Source organism: Sarcophilus harrisii, chromosome 1, assembly GCF_902635505.1.
Source record: "Sarcophilus harrisii chromosome 1, mSarHar1.11, whole genome shotgun sequence".
In the NCBI taxonomy this organism is placed as follows: Eukaryota; Metazoa; Chordata; class Mammalia; order Dasyuromorphia; family Dasyuridae; genus Sarcophilus; species Sarcophilus harrisii.
In genome coordinates, this window is record NC_045426.1 from 170,639,484 (window position 1) to 170,658,462 (window position 18,979).

The 18,979-nt window shown below is 32.2% G+C and overlaps 1 protein-coding gene across 2 annotated transcripts in view; it reads right to left on the minus strand.

The window, feature by feature from the left end:
- Positions 1-18,979, minus strand: part of BDP1 (B double prime 1, subunit of RNA polymerase III transcription initiation factor IIIB) — an 89,240-nt gene that overhangs the window by 4,991 nt on the left and 65,270 nt on the right. For both annotated transcript variants that reach the window (XM_031966806.1, XM_023495817.2), the window contains exons 26-36: positions 16,856-16,975; positions 15,987-16,023; positions 15,410-15,493; positions 13,865-14,090; positions 13,262-13,419; positions 10,940-11,081; positions 10,180-10,348; positions 8,661-8,727; positions 6,554-6,740; positions 5,729-5,936; positions 3,458-3,500 (exon numbers count right to left, since the gene is read on the minus strand). In XM_031966806.1, the coding sequence (XP_031822666.1) occupies positions 3,458-3,500; positions 5,729-5,936; positions 6,554-6,740; positions 8,661-8,727; positions 10,180-10,348; positions 10,940-11,081; positions 13,262-13,419; positions 13,865-14,090; positions 15,410-15,493; positions 15,987-16,023; positions 16,856-16,975 (1,441 nt within the window). The remainder of the gene's footprint in view (positions 1-3,457; positions 3,501-5,728; positions 5,937-6,553; positions 6,741-8,660; positions 8,728-10,179; positions 10,349-10,939; positions 11,082-13,261; positions 13,420-13,864; positions 14,091-15,409; positions 15,494-15,986; positions 16,024-16,855; positions 16,976-18,979) is intronic.

Here is an 18,979-nt window from a genome sequence, read left to right on the forward strand (position 1 = left end):
GTATTCAGTAACTGACAGAATACTTATATATCTAGTTCACTATATGCTATGAATCATTGAATCATTATCCTTCTATGAAGATAGATTCAGCTCTAGTCTTTCTTCTAAAGTCCTGAAAAATTACCAATTGCCTTTGGGATATCTTGAAATGGATGCTACACATAGACATCTCATACTTAACACATAAAAAACAAAGCTCTTTATTTTTCCATACCTTCCCAATCTTCCCAACTGTCTTACTATTGCAGAAGGAGAATATCACTATCCTCCCAGTCACTCAGGCTTGAAGCCTTGGATATATTACCTTTAACACCATACTTTCATTCATTCCATTTACCCAATCTGTCATTAAATCTTGTTTTGACTTGCACAATTATTTCTCCCCTTTTCTCTATTCAGATAGCTACCTTTCCCAGTCCCTGTCCCTAGTATGATCCCTCATCACACCTCATAAGGATTACTGCTGTAATGTCTGCTGTCAAGGATCTCCACTCCATTCTCGGTTTAACTGCCAAAGTGACTTTGCTAAAAAGCCCATCTTTCCATGTCACCTCTTTATGCAGCAAATTCCAGTGATTCCCTATTACCTCCAGATCTAGCATAAAGGCCTCAGGCATTTAAAGCCTGGACTCTTCTACCTTGTTTGTATCCTATGTTCTTCAGCTACACTGACTTGTGCTAATTCTTGCACATAGATCTCCATCTCTACCCTACACCTTTCTTTCAGTTGTCCCCCATACCCAGAATCCTATCTTTCTTCACCTCTCTGCTTCTTACAAGGCTCAGCCTAAATTCTACTTTCTGCAGGAGACTTATGCTGATATTTCCTGATCTTTATGCATGCACCCTAAGATTGCCTTCCATTCACTCTTCATATTTCATGACTGAATTTTAACAAAAGGGCAAACTGAGGCAAATTTCTGAATTAGATAACATTCAATAAAAGAGACAGGCTATATTCTGGAATTAACATATATTTTTAACATATTAAACATATATTGGATTATAAGCCACCTAAGGGAGAAAGTAGAGGGGGTGGAAAATTGGAACACAAGGTTTTTCTTTCTTTCTTTTTTTTTTTTAAACACAAGGTTTTTCAATGGTCAAAGTTGAAAAAAAATTATCCTTGCATGCTTTGAAAATAAAAAACTTCAACCAAAAAAAATTTTTTTTAAAGAGACAGGATATCTGTCAATAAACAGATGAGCAGACTGCCTCCATTAATGCCAAAGACTCCCTCCCCAAGCAAAAAGACAGTTCCCCCTATGATTTGGGGGAATACAGGACAAAGTAGATGACACCACGGGATTAAAGGCAACATGACTGATTACACAGCAGAGATGGAGGGAACAACATGATTGGTTAGAAAACTGGTACTGGGAGTTAGCAACAACTCACCCTTCTTCTCTCATGAAACTAAAAAGAGCTCATTGTTTGAGCCCAGGTTCAAGATAGCAGCCTAAACTTTTAAAAACAAAGACAACCTTGAAGAATAGCTTGGTGGCATAAAGATATCAGACCCAAACTTCTTTGCTTTCTCACATATTTCCCAAGGTTAAATTCCTTGAGACAATAAAGCTGGATTTTCAAAATTTAACCACTATAGGCCAGAAGTATTAACTAAGTTCAAAGATAAAGAATCAAGAGCTGAGCAGTTACAGGGCAAAAATCAATTACTTGAATCAATAAGAAAATGATGCAGGATCAATTTTAATCTCAGTACCTCTTGTATATACTTTGTTATTTTCATATTGTCATCCCACTAGAATGTAAGCTTTCCTTTCTTGACTTCTTTTGAAGTATAGGCTTAACAACACAATCTCTGGAGTCAAACAATATGGTCACATTTTTAGCACTTTTCCAATCTGCACAATTCCAAATTGCTTTCCAAAATAATTGTGACAATTGACAGATCCACAACAGTACAATGATGAATGAGTCTGCCTTACCATTGTGTCTCCAACATTGACTAATCCTAAATTTTGTCATTTTTAACAATTTGATAGACATTAAGAGTAGAAATAGAGGTCACTGAAATTTTCAAAATATCAAAAGCTCCTTTCAGCCAATGATTCCAAAATGTTTCTCCCCCAAATCAGTTGAAGCATAAGAAAAAAAAGAGACACACTGGTTCAGCTTTATGTATTGTAAATAATTTTCCTTCCTATGATAGTTTCTGATGAATATGTACAATGAACAAGTTGCCTAATGAAAATTTTATAGGCTAGTAATACTAAAGTCCCACAAATATGGAGACAAAGGTTCTTGAGAACCTGTGTTGTTAATGATCTGGTTATAAAATGGCAACTGACACTATATAATATTTTTATTTATGTTAAAAATGAGCATGTTTTTCCCCTCTTAGGACAAACAAACAGTCTCAACTTTTGTGCAGTCCTAGGACTTTCCAATCACTGACAAATCAATCTAGCTTTGGGATTTGAATACAGTTGAATTTTAGAATGAAGACAAAGTCAAAATGCTAACAGGCTTTGCTAAATCAGATATATCACTAGCTATCCCAGTCTTCACCTTGCTATTTTAACCACAATTTTTAAAAAATGCAACTTCCTTGATTCTAAATATATCAAACATTATTTAAGCAATTACTTCAGGTACAACTGATAGCCCAAAACTACATACAGAAGGAATAGAGGTAAGAGCAGAAAAATAAAATTAAAAAGGGAAAGGACAAAAAAAAAGAAGTATGCAAAGGAAAGAGGTAAATAAAGAGGGGACTGAATGGATACCAAATGCCAATTTGATATAATTTCCCAAAGAATTGTCGTAAAAATATTGGAACCAAAAATTCTAGAGCTTAGGAGATAGTCAAGCGCCACGGTTTTATACTACTCTCAAAATGAAATCTTGAGGATGATTCCAGGGAGTAATGAAAACCCTTTAAAATTAAGAGTATGGACACAATTTTGGCTTCTAAGCTTTAAAAAAAAAAAAAAAAAAAAGCCTGATAATTATTTGGGTTGGGGCCAACACAATTTGCCAATTACAAATTGCTTTGTGGAAGGCACCAGAAGCACTCTTGATCTCAATGTAAAGGAAAGAACAGAGAAGTGTTGCTAAGACTCCATGAAGGAAAGTCTGCATATAGTAATAGTAAAGATTGATCATATAATCTGAGAATTACATAACTTAATTCTCATTACCAAGGCAAGGCAGATGATGACAAGTATTATGCCCATTTTACAGATGAGAGTAGTTGAGATTTGAAAGATTAAGTTACTTGCCCAAGGTCCCATAATTACCAAGCACAAAAATCAGAAGCAAACAGGAGGTCTTGGTGCTCTTGGTATTACCAGACAGAAGCTTCAATTCTAAAACTAGCTAACAACTAAATCACCATGCTTCCTTTCAAAGGACCAATTCAAGTTTATGAAATATCCAGTTAGATTAAGATCATTCAAGATGATGAACAAAATGTAAACACCAAATCCCTCACCTGCAGTATTCTTGTGCATATTTGTGGACTCTTCTGAAGACACCTGTTTTAAATAAATGTTATTAAGGTTAGAAATGTATTTCTTTCTTCTTTGTTCAGCAATTTGAATGAGATGACAAAATGTCTTAAAAAAATAGCTCAAATGATTAGAGTATAATGTTGACAATAATGCTACAGATTCAATTCCAAATTGGAATTGTGTGACAAACCCAGGAACTATATGAACACAATTACAAAACACTTCCCCCACAAATAATGTCAGATCTAAACAACTGGAAAAATATCAATTGCTCAGGGGTAGGCCAAGCTAATATAATAAAAATAACAATTCTACCTAAACTGCCTGGGGTTCAGTGCCATACCAATCCAACTACCAAAAAACTGCTTTATAGAGCTAGAAAAATAATAACAAAATACATCTGGAAGAACAAAAGGGCAAGAATATCAAGGGAATTAGTGAAAAAAAAATACAAAGGATGGTGGCCTAGCAATATCAGACCTAAAACACTATTATAAAACAGCAGTCATCAAAACTACTGCCTAAAAAATAAGAGTGGTAGATCAGTGGAACAGGTTAGATACACATAACACAATAATCAATGACTATAGTAATCTAATATTTCATAAACCCCTAAACTCTAGTTTCTGGGATAAGAACTCAGTATTTCACAAACCATATCAAAATAAGGTCAAAATGGGTACATGATTCCATAAAGGGTGTATCATAAACAAATCAGGAGAGCAAGGTATAATTTACCTATCAGGTCTTTGGATAAAGGAGAAATTTATTACCAAAGAAGAACTAGAGAACATTATGAAATATAAAATGGACAACTTAGATTACATTAAATTAAAAAGGTTTTATATAAATAAATTGGAACGATGTTCCATGAGTTTAAAGGATTTATCCTCGTTCAGGAAAGTTATCTAACAAATGAATTGTACTATTTTTATAATAATACACATATTGCTACTAGAAAAATAACCAAATCTCTTGGTGTACAATGGTAGTTCAACAGACCCATTTTCATGTACGGAGAGTACATTTTATAAATCATAGGAAAAGGATTTCTTACTAACAAAATACAAGCTTAGAGACTCTCATGAAATTATATTTAATTATGCTAAGATATGAAATAAAGAACATAGAAAACAGTATTCTTAGAAAAAAATATAATTCATAATGATCTGGGTTTAAGGATATATCTTATTCTCATATAACTACAAAAAACTTCAAGTCATCTAGACCAACTCCCTCTGTCCACAGATAGAAATTGAGACCCTATGAAGAGATTAAAATGACTTGCTTATGGTCACAGAGCCAAAATAAATGACAAAGAGCTCATTTGCTTCAACTTTAAACAGAGTACTTTTTTTCTTTTCTGCTTTTGCTATGTTGCTTCTCTATTGGTTACATTTTGAGGATCCCAAGAACTAAAGCTTTGCTTTTGGATCTTTGACGAACAAAACATGCCATCCAAACTGAACCACCAAAAGAAGTTTATTATTGTTTTCCCTTGTATGTTCTGAGAAGGAATACATAATGAGAAAAGGAGATTGTATGTAAGTTTGGGCACTGTAAGAATATGCCTCAAGACTCATCTCATTCCATGTAATTCTGAAATTTATTACAGCAAGTCATTTGTATTAAATATCTTCACATTTCCTCATCAAACAATTAATTCCTCCTCACCTTCTTATGGTTTTCTGAATGCTCAAAATGTACTATCACTGGTTTAGGAAAACATCTGGATACTCATTTAAATACTCAAATGAATCTGTAATCTCAATGAGGAGGGAGTTCCCACAATGCATTACTACAACCCATTTATACCTACCAATCCTATGGGATTCTTGTCCATGTCCTTAGTGAACCAAATGATTGATCCACTGTCCTTATTTTCTTTTTCTCTTATGTATTTCCTTGATCAGTTCAGATTATTCACACTACTCAAACTAACAAACGGTATAGATCTAAACATAACAGTCATGCAGGGACCAACATGGGCTTTATGGACAGTTAATTATGCAATTTATTCTACTGGAGAGAGATTATTGCTCTTCAACTTTCCCTTTAACAAAGTTCCTTTTGCCTTATTTTTCTGCATGTACATGAACATCTAATAATAATAACTGATGTTTATATGGTACTAATAGCTGTAGTACCTACTGTTTATTTTGTCTCTTTATTGTATTTAGTACATTTCAAAATCCAAACATAAAAAGAAATGACAGAATATGGTTACTTCAGGTGCTTAATGGTTCTCTTACCTCAGAAGTGATTTTCTGACAACTGTCTCCTAAAGTAGAAACATTAAGTTCTGTAGGAGCAACAATGGTAGTGCTTTCTTCAAGATTGCAACCAAGTGTTTCACTAAAAGAAGGATCCAAATGAGTTGGAGGCTTTTCAGGAGATGGCTGTACACTGTTTCCGTGACTAGATAAATGTGTGGCATCTTCACCAACTGAGAAGTTCAAGCTGCAGTTAAATAAATTGGATTTTATAATATATTAAATGTCATTCCAATGGAAAATTAAGACAAATTATACACTACTACAAAATTCTACTTTCTAATTACATTCATGTTTAAGTTCTGATCTCAACTTGAATTTTTATGTACTGGACTTAAATCTGAAAAATTTAATAACTTCATTTTCAAAATGAAAAGATTTAACTTAAAATCTCTAAATTTTCTTCCATCCCTGACATTTTAGATTTCTAATATCATTTGTCAAAAACTACATTAAAAAGTCCCAAAAATCTTAGTCTAGTTTTAAGTTTTAATAACTTAAAAGTAGCTTTTAATAACGCCAAGTATCAATCTTAAAATTACATGAAGATTTTTTTAGGATATCCTATATAAGTTGGAGGAAAATCTAACACTTTTCATGAAAAATCAGAATAAGAGATGTTTAAGAAAATATCAATATCCAAATATGAAGTTCTTACACATTTCTGTTTTAGCTATCCATCCAGAAGTAAAAGATTTAGAGTAACTAAAAATAAAATTTCAACTAAGCTTATTTCATTTTAAAAATAAATTTGCTAATTTCTTCCCAAAACACTCAGCAAAAATAGTGTCACTCATAATTTACCTCAGGTCTCCCCTTTCTTCTTTATTCACTGATTTGACCAATATGGGTGCTGGCAGTAGAGGGCCAGAAGTTAATGAATCTGACAAACCAGCAAATTGCTCTGCTGAGTCTGTTGGGATTTCCACTAGAGTTAAAATGAATGTCTGCTCCTCTTCTTCTCCTTGATGTTCACCAGCAACTAGATTCACTATTAAAGTTTAACAATCAGTAATGAAAATCTGAACTAGGTTTATTAGCAATTGTCCTATAATTTAAATTAGCCTTAGCACAAAGGTTCACACACAAAGTACAAATAATAGTTTTTCAAAAAGAAAGATGATTAGAACTGGTTAAAAGAGGGAATCATGTTACCCTAGAGGAAAGCTGAAGGTGAAAGAAACAAGAGTGTGTGTGTGTGTGTGTGTGTGTGTGTGTGTTTGCAGTGGGGATAGAAAAACAGAATGGAGGAAACAATATTTAGAAGTAAAACACTTTTGAGATGAACAGTATGAAAAAGAAGAGAAAGAGGCAGAGAAAGATTAAATAGGGAAAATAGGATAGAGGGAAATATACAGTAATCATAACTGTGAAAAGATTTTTATAGCAAATTTCTCTGATAAAGATCTCATATCTCAAATATATAGGAAATGATATCAACTTTATAGAAATAAGAACCATTCCTCAACTGACGCTGGTCAAAGGTTATAACCAGACAGTTTTCAAGTGAAATAAAAAAAGCTTTTTTCACATAAGCATATGAAAAAATATTCTAAATCACTACTGAGTAGAGAAAGGCAAATTAAAACAAGACTAAGCTACTACACCATATATATCAGATTGGCTAAAATGACAGAAAAGGAGAAGACAAATGCTGGAGGGGATGTGAGAAAACTGAGACACCAATGCACTTTTGGTGAAGTTGTATGCTGATTCAACATTCTGGAAAGTAATCTGGAACAAAGCCCAAAGAGCTATTAAATCACCAAGCAATACAAGTACTAAGTCTGTATCCCAAAGAGATTTTTTTTTAAAGGGGAAAGATGCTATGTACAAAAATATTTATAGCAGCTCTTTTAGTGGTGGCAAAGAATTGGAAATTAAGGGGATGATCATCAATCAGGAAATGGCTGAAGAAGTTGCTGTATGTACTACTGCTATAAGAAATGACAAACAGGAAGCTCTCAGAAAAACCTGGAAAGACTTACACGAATTCATAAAAAGTGAAACAAACAGAACCTAGTAAACACTATACACAGTAATAGCAGTACTGTATGATGATCAACTGTCAATGACTTAACAATTCTCAGAAACTACAATGATCAAAGACAATTCTAATGGACTTTTTATAAAAAAAAAAAAAAAAAAAAAAACACTATCCATCTCCAGACAAAGAACAGAGTATAAATAAATAAACATGCTTTTTTATTTTCATTTTTCAACATGTTTTGTCTATTTTCTTTCACAACACGAATAACATGTAACTATGTTTCACATGACTGGACATGTATAACCTATATCAAACTGCTTGCATTCTCAATGAGGAAGGGATGGAAAAAATCTGGAACTGAAAAATTTTTAAAAACAAACGTCAAAAATTATTTTTACATGTAATTGAAAAAGAAAATAAAATTTTAAGAGTAAAAATGATTCACTACAAAGAAGGAAATTTAAAAGACGTTTGATTTTAAAACTTACTTCAAGATTTTTACAAAAAAATAGGTCCTTATGAATGAAAAAATATTCGCTTTTAATGAAATCAAATAAGGGTAAAATATTGGAATAAAAATATGGGCAATATATCACCTTATACATAAGATAGCTAGATGGCATAGTCGATAAGAATGCTGTGCCTGGAAGTATGGAGTCAAGAAATCCAACCTCAGACACTTACCATCAATGTGACCCTGAACAAGTCACTTCATCCTGTTTGCCTCAGTTTTCTCATTTGTAAAACAAGCTGGAGAAGGAAATGGCTCACCACACTTCAGTATCTTTGTCAAAAACAACAACAACAACAACAAAACAAAACAAAACAAAACCAAAAACAGACAACTAAAAGGTTTCACGAAGAGTTGGACACAAGTGAAACAACAATTTTTAAAAATCACTTAATAGAAGTATACTATACCTGCTGTGCCGTCTGGAATGATTACATTCTGTTGCTCAACTTTTGTAGCATTATTCAATGTACATTGCTATAAAAATTCAAGATTCAAAATTATTTTAGGGTAATATGACAAAATGAATTGACTCTAGATTTGGATTCATGGAGTTATATATTTACAATATATTTATTTGCAATTATATTTATATTTATTTACCCAATATATTTACAATATCAAAAAATTTGAAAATTTCAGTTTTGACAATGTTTTTTATTTGTGTATGTGTATGTGTATACAAATGAAGAGATCTAGAAGTAAAAATTGACTTGTTACTCTAGGCATGCTGACTAAATCACCCAAATAATTTCCATACTATGAAATAACTTAGATGATGGTCCTAAATCTTCCTTCCAAACATAACAAGTACCAATTTGATAGAGAAAAAAGTTATGTGGAAAAAGAAATTTACCTTTCAGCCAGTCTCTAGAACATGCCCATTAGTCTCTGACAACAGCCATTACTAAACACTTAAATTAGTAAATACATAGAATGTTGTGAATGCAACATAGAGGACAGAGAAAATGACAAATCAACCTGGATATTTGTCAATCTGTGACTGCTGAGAGTTGTGTCAAGGAAAAAGTATGAGAGAAATGAGATTCAGGTTCCTCTCAAACATGCAAGGAGTTAAAAAAAAAAAATCAGCACAAGCCCAGAGACAAGACCAAGAATTTATATGCATTTTCTACATGTATGTGTGAGAAAGAGAGAAAAAGAGACACAGAGACAAAAATAAAAGACAGGGAAAGAGAGAAAGAGAAAAAGACAAAAAATTACAGGGCGAGACACAAAGAGAGAAAGAATGAGAGTGTGTGTGTGTGTGTATGTGTTTTCTAATAACTGGCATGTTAGAATCTAAGTATTTCCAAAGATTTTGATAGGATGCAAACTCAATTACCCAAATGTATAAAAATCTTATTACAATGAATACCACTATAAAGAAGTGATATACACAGAGATTTCTATATTTTCACGAGTGGACCCATAAATATAAAGAATTGGCTGTAGGGTTATTGCTTTTTTAAGCATAAAATGAATAATCCTGTGCAACAAATGAGTATTTGGCCTATGGAAAGTGATCACATATTTAAAAATCAACTTAATGGAGACTATGTAAAGTTCAGAATGAAGTTGAGCATTTTGTCTACTTGTTATTTTTAGTAACTATCTTTCAACTCCTTCTCATCCATGCTTACCTTTAAACATCCCCACTACAAAATCTCTCAACCAGTTATCAAAGCCAAAATTAATTCTAGATATAAGTTTAAAAGAGAAGTAGTATGGTACCTCCATTCTGCCAATATTGATTCAAAGCATTTCAATATAAAACAAATTACTAGAATTAACTAAGCATCTGTTATTTTATTTCTAGGACTACAAGACAGGAAATATGTCCATATTTTCATAAAATTCTATTACAGTAAAATAATCTGGAATTTGAAAGGAATTCAGGATAGAAGGGAAGCTCAGATATTCTTTTACCTGAGCAAAAGGAGTCGTTAGTAAGTTGTGTCCATCATCACCACAGCTAGGAAATTCTCCTGTTGCAGCCTCAATGAGATTACCAGTAATGTCATATGAACTGCTCTTGAGTAGTGTAGAGGGAGACTCCATTTGAGACTCGTGAAATTCCTTGTCCTGGTTTTCTTCTCTAAAAGTAAAAAATATAGAAAAAATCATAAAATCACAATGTTTTTGACATGAAGGTCTTAAATAATCTACTTTAATTTTTACATTTAAAGAGAAAATGAGAAAAATGAGACTAAGAAAAGTTCAGTAATTTTCCCAAAGTCATACTGCTCCTGAGTGGAAAAACCAGTAATACAGATGAGGTCCTTTCACTCACAGTTCAATGGTACTTCTGCTATATAGTAGAAAACCAGTTATTTTTATAGAACATCTAATTATTTATTTTTAGGCTATAAAAACAATTATTTTATTCAATATAGCAACTTGGAAAACTTATGACATTTTAAAATAATACTAATAATAGCTAGCTAGCCCTTATTTAGCACTTTCAAATATTCAAAGCACTCACTGATCCTCATGACAAGCAGATAAGTGTTATTGTTATTCCCATTTTACAGTTAAGGAAAATGAGTCAGACAGAGGTTAAGTGACTTAACTCAGAGACATGGAGTGTGAGCTCTGAAGTGAGGTTTTCCTGACCAGGTTCAGGTTCTATTTCCTGCAGAGCTTAGCAGCCTCTAGCATATAAATGGAATTTCCTCCTTTTGTTTACCTTTCTATTTGGCTGACTTCTGTGCCTTTGAAGCTGTGTAGATCTGTCAACATGCTGGTCTGCATCATGCCATCTGCCATAGTCTTTGATTCTATGTTTATATCCTCCAATACTGCCCTTTTGGAAACTATACATTCTGTTTCTTTAAAAAAAAAAAAACAAAACAAATCATTCAATATATTGCAAAATAAGATGGCTTATACTAAAACCACATTCTTGATTAAGCCACCAACAAAATTTACAAACCTATTCAATCTATAGCTTTTCTAAATAATTCCTAAACAAGAAATACTGATGCATTATTTATAAAGGGGAGAAAAAAATGACAATAGCCGATCACATTACTGAATTCTAAATCTGACTAATAATTTATTGTGATGTATATTGCTTGCTAAACTGTGCCTCACTGATGACCCTAATCCAGGTTAAACAATTTCATTTTTAAAATTTACACAAAAACAAGTCATCCTGTAAAAAGCAACACTGAAAACCATGACAAAAGGGGATATCTCTGAACTCCAGAGGATTTTATAGTCAATTTTTATGTTATTTTATATTTAAACCTATAAGTGACAGAAAGTCAAAGAAATTTACTGAAGCAGGTAGAGGCTGGGGAAAAGGGGAATGGGAAAGTGATATGTTCAGTGTTTTAGGAAGATCACTTTGACAGCTGAATGAAGGATGGATTGGGGTGAGGACAGAATTGTGAAAGACAAACCAGTTAGCAGGCTATAAATCATAACTAGTAAGTGTCTGAGGAACAATCTGAACCCAATTCTTCCTCATTCCAAAATCAGGATTAGATACCCTAATCCTCTTAGTGGCCTTAGGCTGAAGAAAATGAGATAAAATTTAACAGTGATAAATGCATAGCCATAGAACTTAAGAATTAGTAGGGATTTATGGCAAAATTTAATTGAGACTGTACTTGACCAAGAATCCCTTCCAGAGAATTCAAAGAGGCAAAGAAAGATCTATGTGGACTAATGCAAGATGAAGCAAGAACCAAGAAAAGAATACATACAACAACAACAAAATGCTATGCAATTATAACAATCACCTGGCCATAAACAAAAGTGGAAAACACACACACACACACACACACACTCACTCCACTTTGCCCAGCTAAAGATGTTCAACATCACATATATAATCAGATATAGCTGATGTTGTTATGTTTTGCTCAAAAAATTTTTTCCCTGTTTTTCCTTTTAAAATTATAAGGAATTGTAAATTAAAATTGTAAGGAAGCCTTGCTAGGTAAAGGGTAAAAAGGACATACTTATAAATTAAGATGATAATATATCAAAAGATTTTATCCATAAAACAAAAAAAATTTTTAGAGACTGTTTTATAATATTGGGAACAAGTGGCCATCCAATCTCTACTTGTTAAAGGGGCCTACAGCTCTAATTATTAAACACTTCTTGAAATGAAACCTATATCTGTGTCTATGCAACTTCTATCCACTGCTTCTGAATTCAGATCTTCTGAGGGCATGAAGAACAAATCAAGATTAAAAGGATAAAATCTATGGCCTCCTTTCAATAGTCGTGTGTGTGTGTGTGCGCGCGCGCGTGCGTGAGTGAAAAATGAATACTGCTACCAATTTGCACCTAAAGTTTTCTTTTTTTCAAAGATAAATGTCCCAAGTTCATTCAACTGACTTTCATATGATATATTCTCCAATTTTCTATCCTGCATGGCCTCTTCTGCTTTAGCTTATAAATGTACTGCCTTCAATATGGCACTCAAAATTGAACAAAATATTCTCCCTGCTGGCAGGTATCTATTATTACCCTTATTCTGCACACCATCTATGCTTTTCTTAACAAATCTACAGTTCAAAGAAGAAACAGTCTGAGAAAAGTGACTATATGAAAAGGGCAGTGAGTTTGTAAATTGCAAACTTAACATGAGTGAAAAAATCATAGGAGTAGCCAAAGAGGCTAATGTCATCTCAGGCTACATTAACAGAAAGAGGAGATAGTCCCAATGAATTCTGTACTGGTCAAATCATATATGGACTATTAAGTGAAATGTGATCAGAATGAGAATGACACTAGAAACCAGGGTCAAACATAAATTAAGAAACTAAGAATTTTTAGCCCCTCAAAAAAATTTAGGAGGAAACATAAATACTGTCTTTAAATATGAGAAAACCTATAAAGGAAAGATTCAAAGACTTAACTAAAGCCAATGAATAGAAAGTTAGAGAAGTAGATTCCCACTAGATATAATATTCCATTTCAAATACTGATATGCTGTAAATGTAGGGCCAAAAGTAACTCCATTTCTTACAATTAGAACTACAACACTCACCATTATGTATATCAACCTGTTGATCCACAGTTGCAGGAAGACTAGTAACTTTCTGACGAACATGTCTATCTTTTCCAAGTATTTTGCTAAGATTTGGCTTAGGCTTAGGAAATCTGTTTCTTGTTCTCAACAAACTTGTCTTTTTAGAAGACTGGTCACTACAGAAAGAAAAAATGTCATAAGTGCCCCATATCTTAATAAACTATAAGCACATTAATCCTATTAGTCTAAAACAGTTAATCAGTTTACAAAGGTCAAACTTACTTAAGCAAGGAATAACAGATATGAGTAAAAATTTGGTTCAACAGTCATAAAATATTCTAACTACTTCAGCTAAGTTTAAATTATTTTGGCATAAGTTTGATTTTACCATCAAGGTGAAATGTTAAGAGCAAGAAACCAACTGCTTTTTTCAAAATTAAAAAAGATACCATAAATACTTACTCTGATTTGAATTTTATAATTAAATATGCCTCAACACTATCTAGTATATTAAAGCAGTTACTGTAAAATTGTACTTTTAAATGACATTAAAATTTACATTTACTTTATACTACCATTCAAAAGAAATAGATTTATTTTTAAAAAGCCCATGAAATTAACCTGGAAAGTACAGAATTTTCCTTTATTTGCCCAGGTACAGTCATTTCTTTTCCAGTACTTTGCTCCTCTGATATACTCTTATTTTCATCCAGTGTTGTAGGCAATGTACTAGGAACTGGTGAAGAAAGTACTTCATGTTCAAGAAGTACCCTGTGGTCAAAGGTCTCTGGGTTAGAAGTGGAAATAGGGTTTTTTATATCACCTTCAGGAAGCACACACATTATTCCTATTATACAAAAACAGAAGAGGAATAAGAGGGACAAGATTTTCAAACTTATTTGATAACCAATACAAGACATCCATATGATTTGTTAATCCTCTATGATGAAGAATTAATTACATTTAAAGATACAAGCTTAAGAATTTTTATATACTGAAGCTTTAATATGGCCTAACTATTAGCAAAACCAATACATATGTTAAGTGAAACTGGTTTTTGAGTTTTAAGTTTATGCTGCCCATAACAAAATCCTATTTAAATGGAATTCAAGATAGATAATAATAATTATTATTTTTTGGTTAAGGCAATTGGGGTTAAGTGACTTGCCCAGGGTCACACAGCTAGGCAGTGTTAAGTGTCTGAGGCCAGATTTGAACTCAGGTCCTCCTGACTCCAGGGCTTGTACTCTATCCACTGCACCAACTAACTACCCCTAAGATATATAATTATTAAAATAACAAACATGAGGCTATTGCACAACTACATGAGACTAGCCTAATATTATATTAATTTAATGACTGTGTAAGGAATTCTACCTTTATATGCTCTTTTAATGAAACCATAAGTATCACAATAAATTTGTAAGAAAAAATAATGCATCTTTATCTAAACTATCATTTTAAAAAAATAAACAAACATCCTGAAAACATACAATAAAAAGCAGCGTTCAGGAGTCAGAAGATTTAGGTTCTCGTCTCAGCTCTTACACTGGCTGTATAATATTGTGCAAGTCCCTTAACCCTTCTGGGGCACAAGGTCCACAGATAGAATATCAGATTAGCTTAGATGATCTCTGTATTATTCTCCAGCTCTAGAATTCTCTATTTCTATGAAATTTATTAACTAAGAAAATTAAGCACGTCCAAGTATGTAAGTACATTGTGATTATACACACCTTATGGGTACTTAATTAAAAATAATGGTAAAAAGAATGGCATAGAATCAGGCCAAAATGATTATGATTATAGAATTACTTCCATGATAACAGCTGCTGCTGTCCAAAACATCTCAGCAAGGATGTGTTAAGTGTAGAAGCAGACTTTCCCCAGGATGGGCAGACATCATATTCAACAAAAGTGCTATTAATATATGGCTGCCTTTCAATATTTTTGGCCAGTGACAACAGTACCACTAATAAAAAACAACCCAAAATGCATGTTATTGTCAAAATAATAAAAAACAACCCAAAATGCTTGCTACTAATAATGTCTTAGTAGGAAAAATGGTTTTAATATGTGAAAGACTACAATTTTGTTTTCAGTTAAAATGGAAGAATAGGTATGTGAGGAATTTTGTTTTTGCTTTTGTTTTTCTTTTTTTCTTACCTTCAGAAGTTGTCTCTGACTGCAACATTTGATTTCCCATTGTAAGTAAAGCTATGGCAGCTTCTGTGCTTCCATCATTGATACCTATAAAACAATTTACCCAACTTTGAATAAAAAAGAATCATTGTAGAAATCAAATTTTATTTAAATTTACTTTTTAAAGAATCTACTTGAAGATACTTTTCCTTCTTTATTATATTACTGTCAACATCTTACAAAGAAATACTAGAAATAACAAAATGAGACTCTAAATTTTTTGATCAGTTTAATTTTTCACTAAAAAAAATGTCCTTATACTCTTTTGAGAAGAAATTTCTTGATCATATCAAATGACTATATGTTATGACAATGTCCTTCATCTGTTAAAAATATTCTGGGCAAGTAGTAGGTCTCTACAAATACTTAATTATTCCTTCTCCCACTTAACTATCAGAAAAGAAAAACATAAAATTCTTCCAAAAGAAAAAGAATTCACTCATCAATATAGTCCTTTGGTTCAATCTTCCAGAACTATCACCACCATTTAATTCTTGAGTTTACCAACAGTTTCTTAAGTACTTCCCCTAATAAAAGTTACCTGTTTCTTCTTCAGGATATTCAACTGCAGTAATTTCCTAAAAAAGAGGAAAAAATTGTGAACTAAATTATCTTTCTAAGCATTATTTCAGCACCTTACCTATGGTACAATGTGCCGTCAGACATTTAGTTCCCTTTTGATAATTCTAAAGCTTAATTTTCTTTTTTTCTTTATCATTATTCATGAAATTACAAGTAGAAAAAAGTAAAACTATTCACTATTCCTACTTTTCCTCTTTCTTTGTATCCTTGTCCTGGCTATGGCCACAAATGAAAACTCTTTACACCTTTTATCATTCGTGTCTTTCTTTCTTCTTCATCATCATAAGCCTCTTAGGACATCTCTCCTGTCAGCTACAACCTAAATAAAAACAAGTCTGAAAATGTCCCTTTCGAAAGGACAGATAGATTGACACATATACTAATATATAATGAATGTTACAAAGTCTAGAAATACACATTAAAACCCATAACTCCAAGTCTTTAATAAATTAGGTTAATGTAAAACAATGTGACTTCCAAATGGCTTGAAAATAAATATATTCTGAATAATTTTAAGTTGGTATTAGTTCAATACAAAAAATTAAGGGATTATTGAAATACTAGAGAAAAGGAGGAGGGCCTTCATTTAAAATAGATCAGTGTGATGAATAAAAGTGATACAACTTATTAGTCAGGCAAGTACCACAATAGGGTTGCAAAGAAACCTACATGTAGTACCTACTCATAACATACCTAATTTTTCACTTGTATTATTAGTCTCAATTGTTTGCGGGTTTGTGGGTAGATTATCTGTGACAATATTGCTCCAGTTATTTTTAAGTGCCTATAAATGAATTAAAGGTAACAAATTGAACAAATTATACTTACAACTGCAGCATTTAGATTTTCTTCCTGATTCAGTCCTTCATTTGACACATTTACATCAGGAAGGAGATGTTCAGCAATAGTAATACATGGTACATCTGGAACATTCACAGAAATTTCAAGCTATAGAAATGAAAATATTTTATTATTTTATTTGAAAGTCTTCAAAAATGTAAAACTAAACTTCAAAACTTCATGTTTGACTTGAGAATTTAATTTAACCTCTTTCAAGTACTTGCTTTGGTGCTAGGATGATAGAAAAGATCTAAGAATATAAAAGAGTTTATGGCATCATATACTACTATAAATTACAAATAGATAAGTGATATGAATGTAAATGGGGTCATACTCTAAGAAATTAAATTTCTTTAAATTTAACTTAATTATAGGGCAGTACATCAAGAAACCTTTCAGAATTATAGCTGGGAGAGAATTCATAATCAAATGAGGGATAAAAGACATTAGAAAAGATAAAACATAATTTTGATTAAATAAAATTTAAAAGTTTTGCACAAACAAAAGCAATGTAATAAAAGGAAAAACTGTTAAGCAGGAAAAAGAAACCTTCTATCAGATATCTCTGATTAAAGTCTGATGACCAATATAAATAAAAAATTGACAAATATAATACTAAGAGAAACTGCCCAATAAATAAATGATCAAAGCATCTAAACAGTTCTCAAAAGAAGAAATTTAAACATATGAAAAAATGATCATACCTGGTACTAAAAGAAATGAAAATTTCAAAAACTCTCAGATAACACCTTATAAACCACTAAATCAGCCAAAATGACAAAAAAGCAGAAATAGAGACTTTAGAAGGGGTTAGAAGAAGGTGTGGGAACCCCTTTGATGTCACTACTGACTAGGCATCAAATGAATAAATTATGGTATGTGAATGTAATAGAATATTATTGCACTCTATGAAAGAATTTGTAATCAGAAAAATATAGACTCGATACAGAATGGAGAAAGCAAAACCATGAAATACTATAAAAAAATTACTTTAATAATATCCAACATACTTGAACGAGATGACCTATCTTGGTCACAGAAGGCAGATTGACAAAACACGCTTTTCTTCTCGAATTATATTTGAGTGGCTATGGGTGTATCATGATTCTAATATTATTAAATATGGTCCCTAATTAGTGTGATTAGATACAAAAGAAGAGAGCAAGGTAGAGAATTATTTTTGGGAAAGTAACTATGGCATAAAAACAAAAACAAAATCCAAAAAAACAAATATCAATAAAACATTTCTTTTTAAAGTTCACAATTTGGGAGTAGTTAGATGGCACAGTGGATAGAGCACCAGCCCTGAAGTCAGGAGGATCTGAATTCAAATCTGGTCTCAGACACTCAACACTTCCTAGCTGTGTGACCTGGGTAGGTCACTTAACCCCAATTGCCTTAGCAAAATAAATAAATAGATAGATAGATAGATATAAAGTTCACAATTTGGTAGGGGGCTACAACACACATAGAAAATAAAAATTTGCCGATCTTTAGGTAGTGCTATACATCAATGTGTCATATTTATAGTTAAAGGACTGAAAGATAATAATGTTTACTATTAGCAATTGTGTACTGGCCAATAAAAATATGTCCTTAAGGTTACCAGTAATCTTACCTAAACTTAAGTCCCTGACACCTTATTCTCTCTTTTTTTTCTCTACATAAAGGTGTTTATTGCTGTTCTATTTCGTTATCCAAGGAAAAACTGGAAACAGTTATTTTGGGGGATGGCTGAACAAACTGTGGGATAGCAAGGTAATGGAGTTACATCATCATAAAGAAGTTCAAATTTGAGGACTATAAAGAAGAATGCTAAAAAGTGATATAAAATAATGCAAAGTTTTTAATAAAGCACAAATAGACATTTTTTAACATAATGACTTCATCTACTTATTCTCTTTTGTCATTACTTTCTGGCCATACCCTTTACCCATTGTTTCTCAGTTTTTTCTACAAACTGTGTGGCTTTCTGGCAGTTATATTTGGAATGTACAATAGAATAAGATTCCCTTAAAGTTCTAGCTGAGGTGCTTTCTTCTCATTTAACCTAATATCTCTACAGACTGACATGATCTAAAAATTTAAAGTAAAAATATCTACATAATGAAT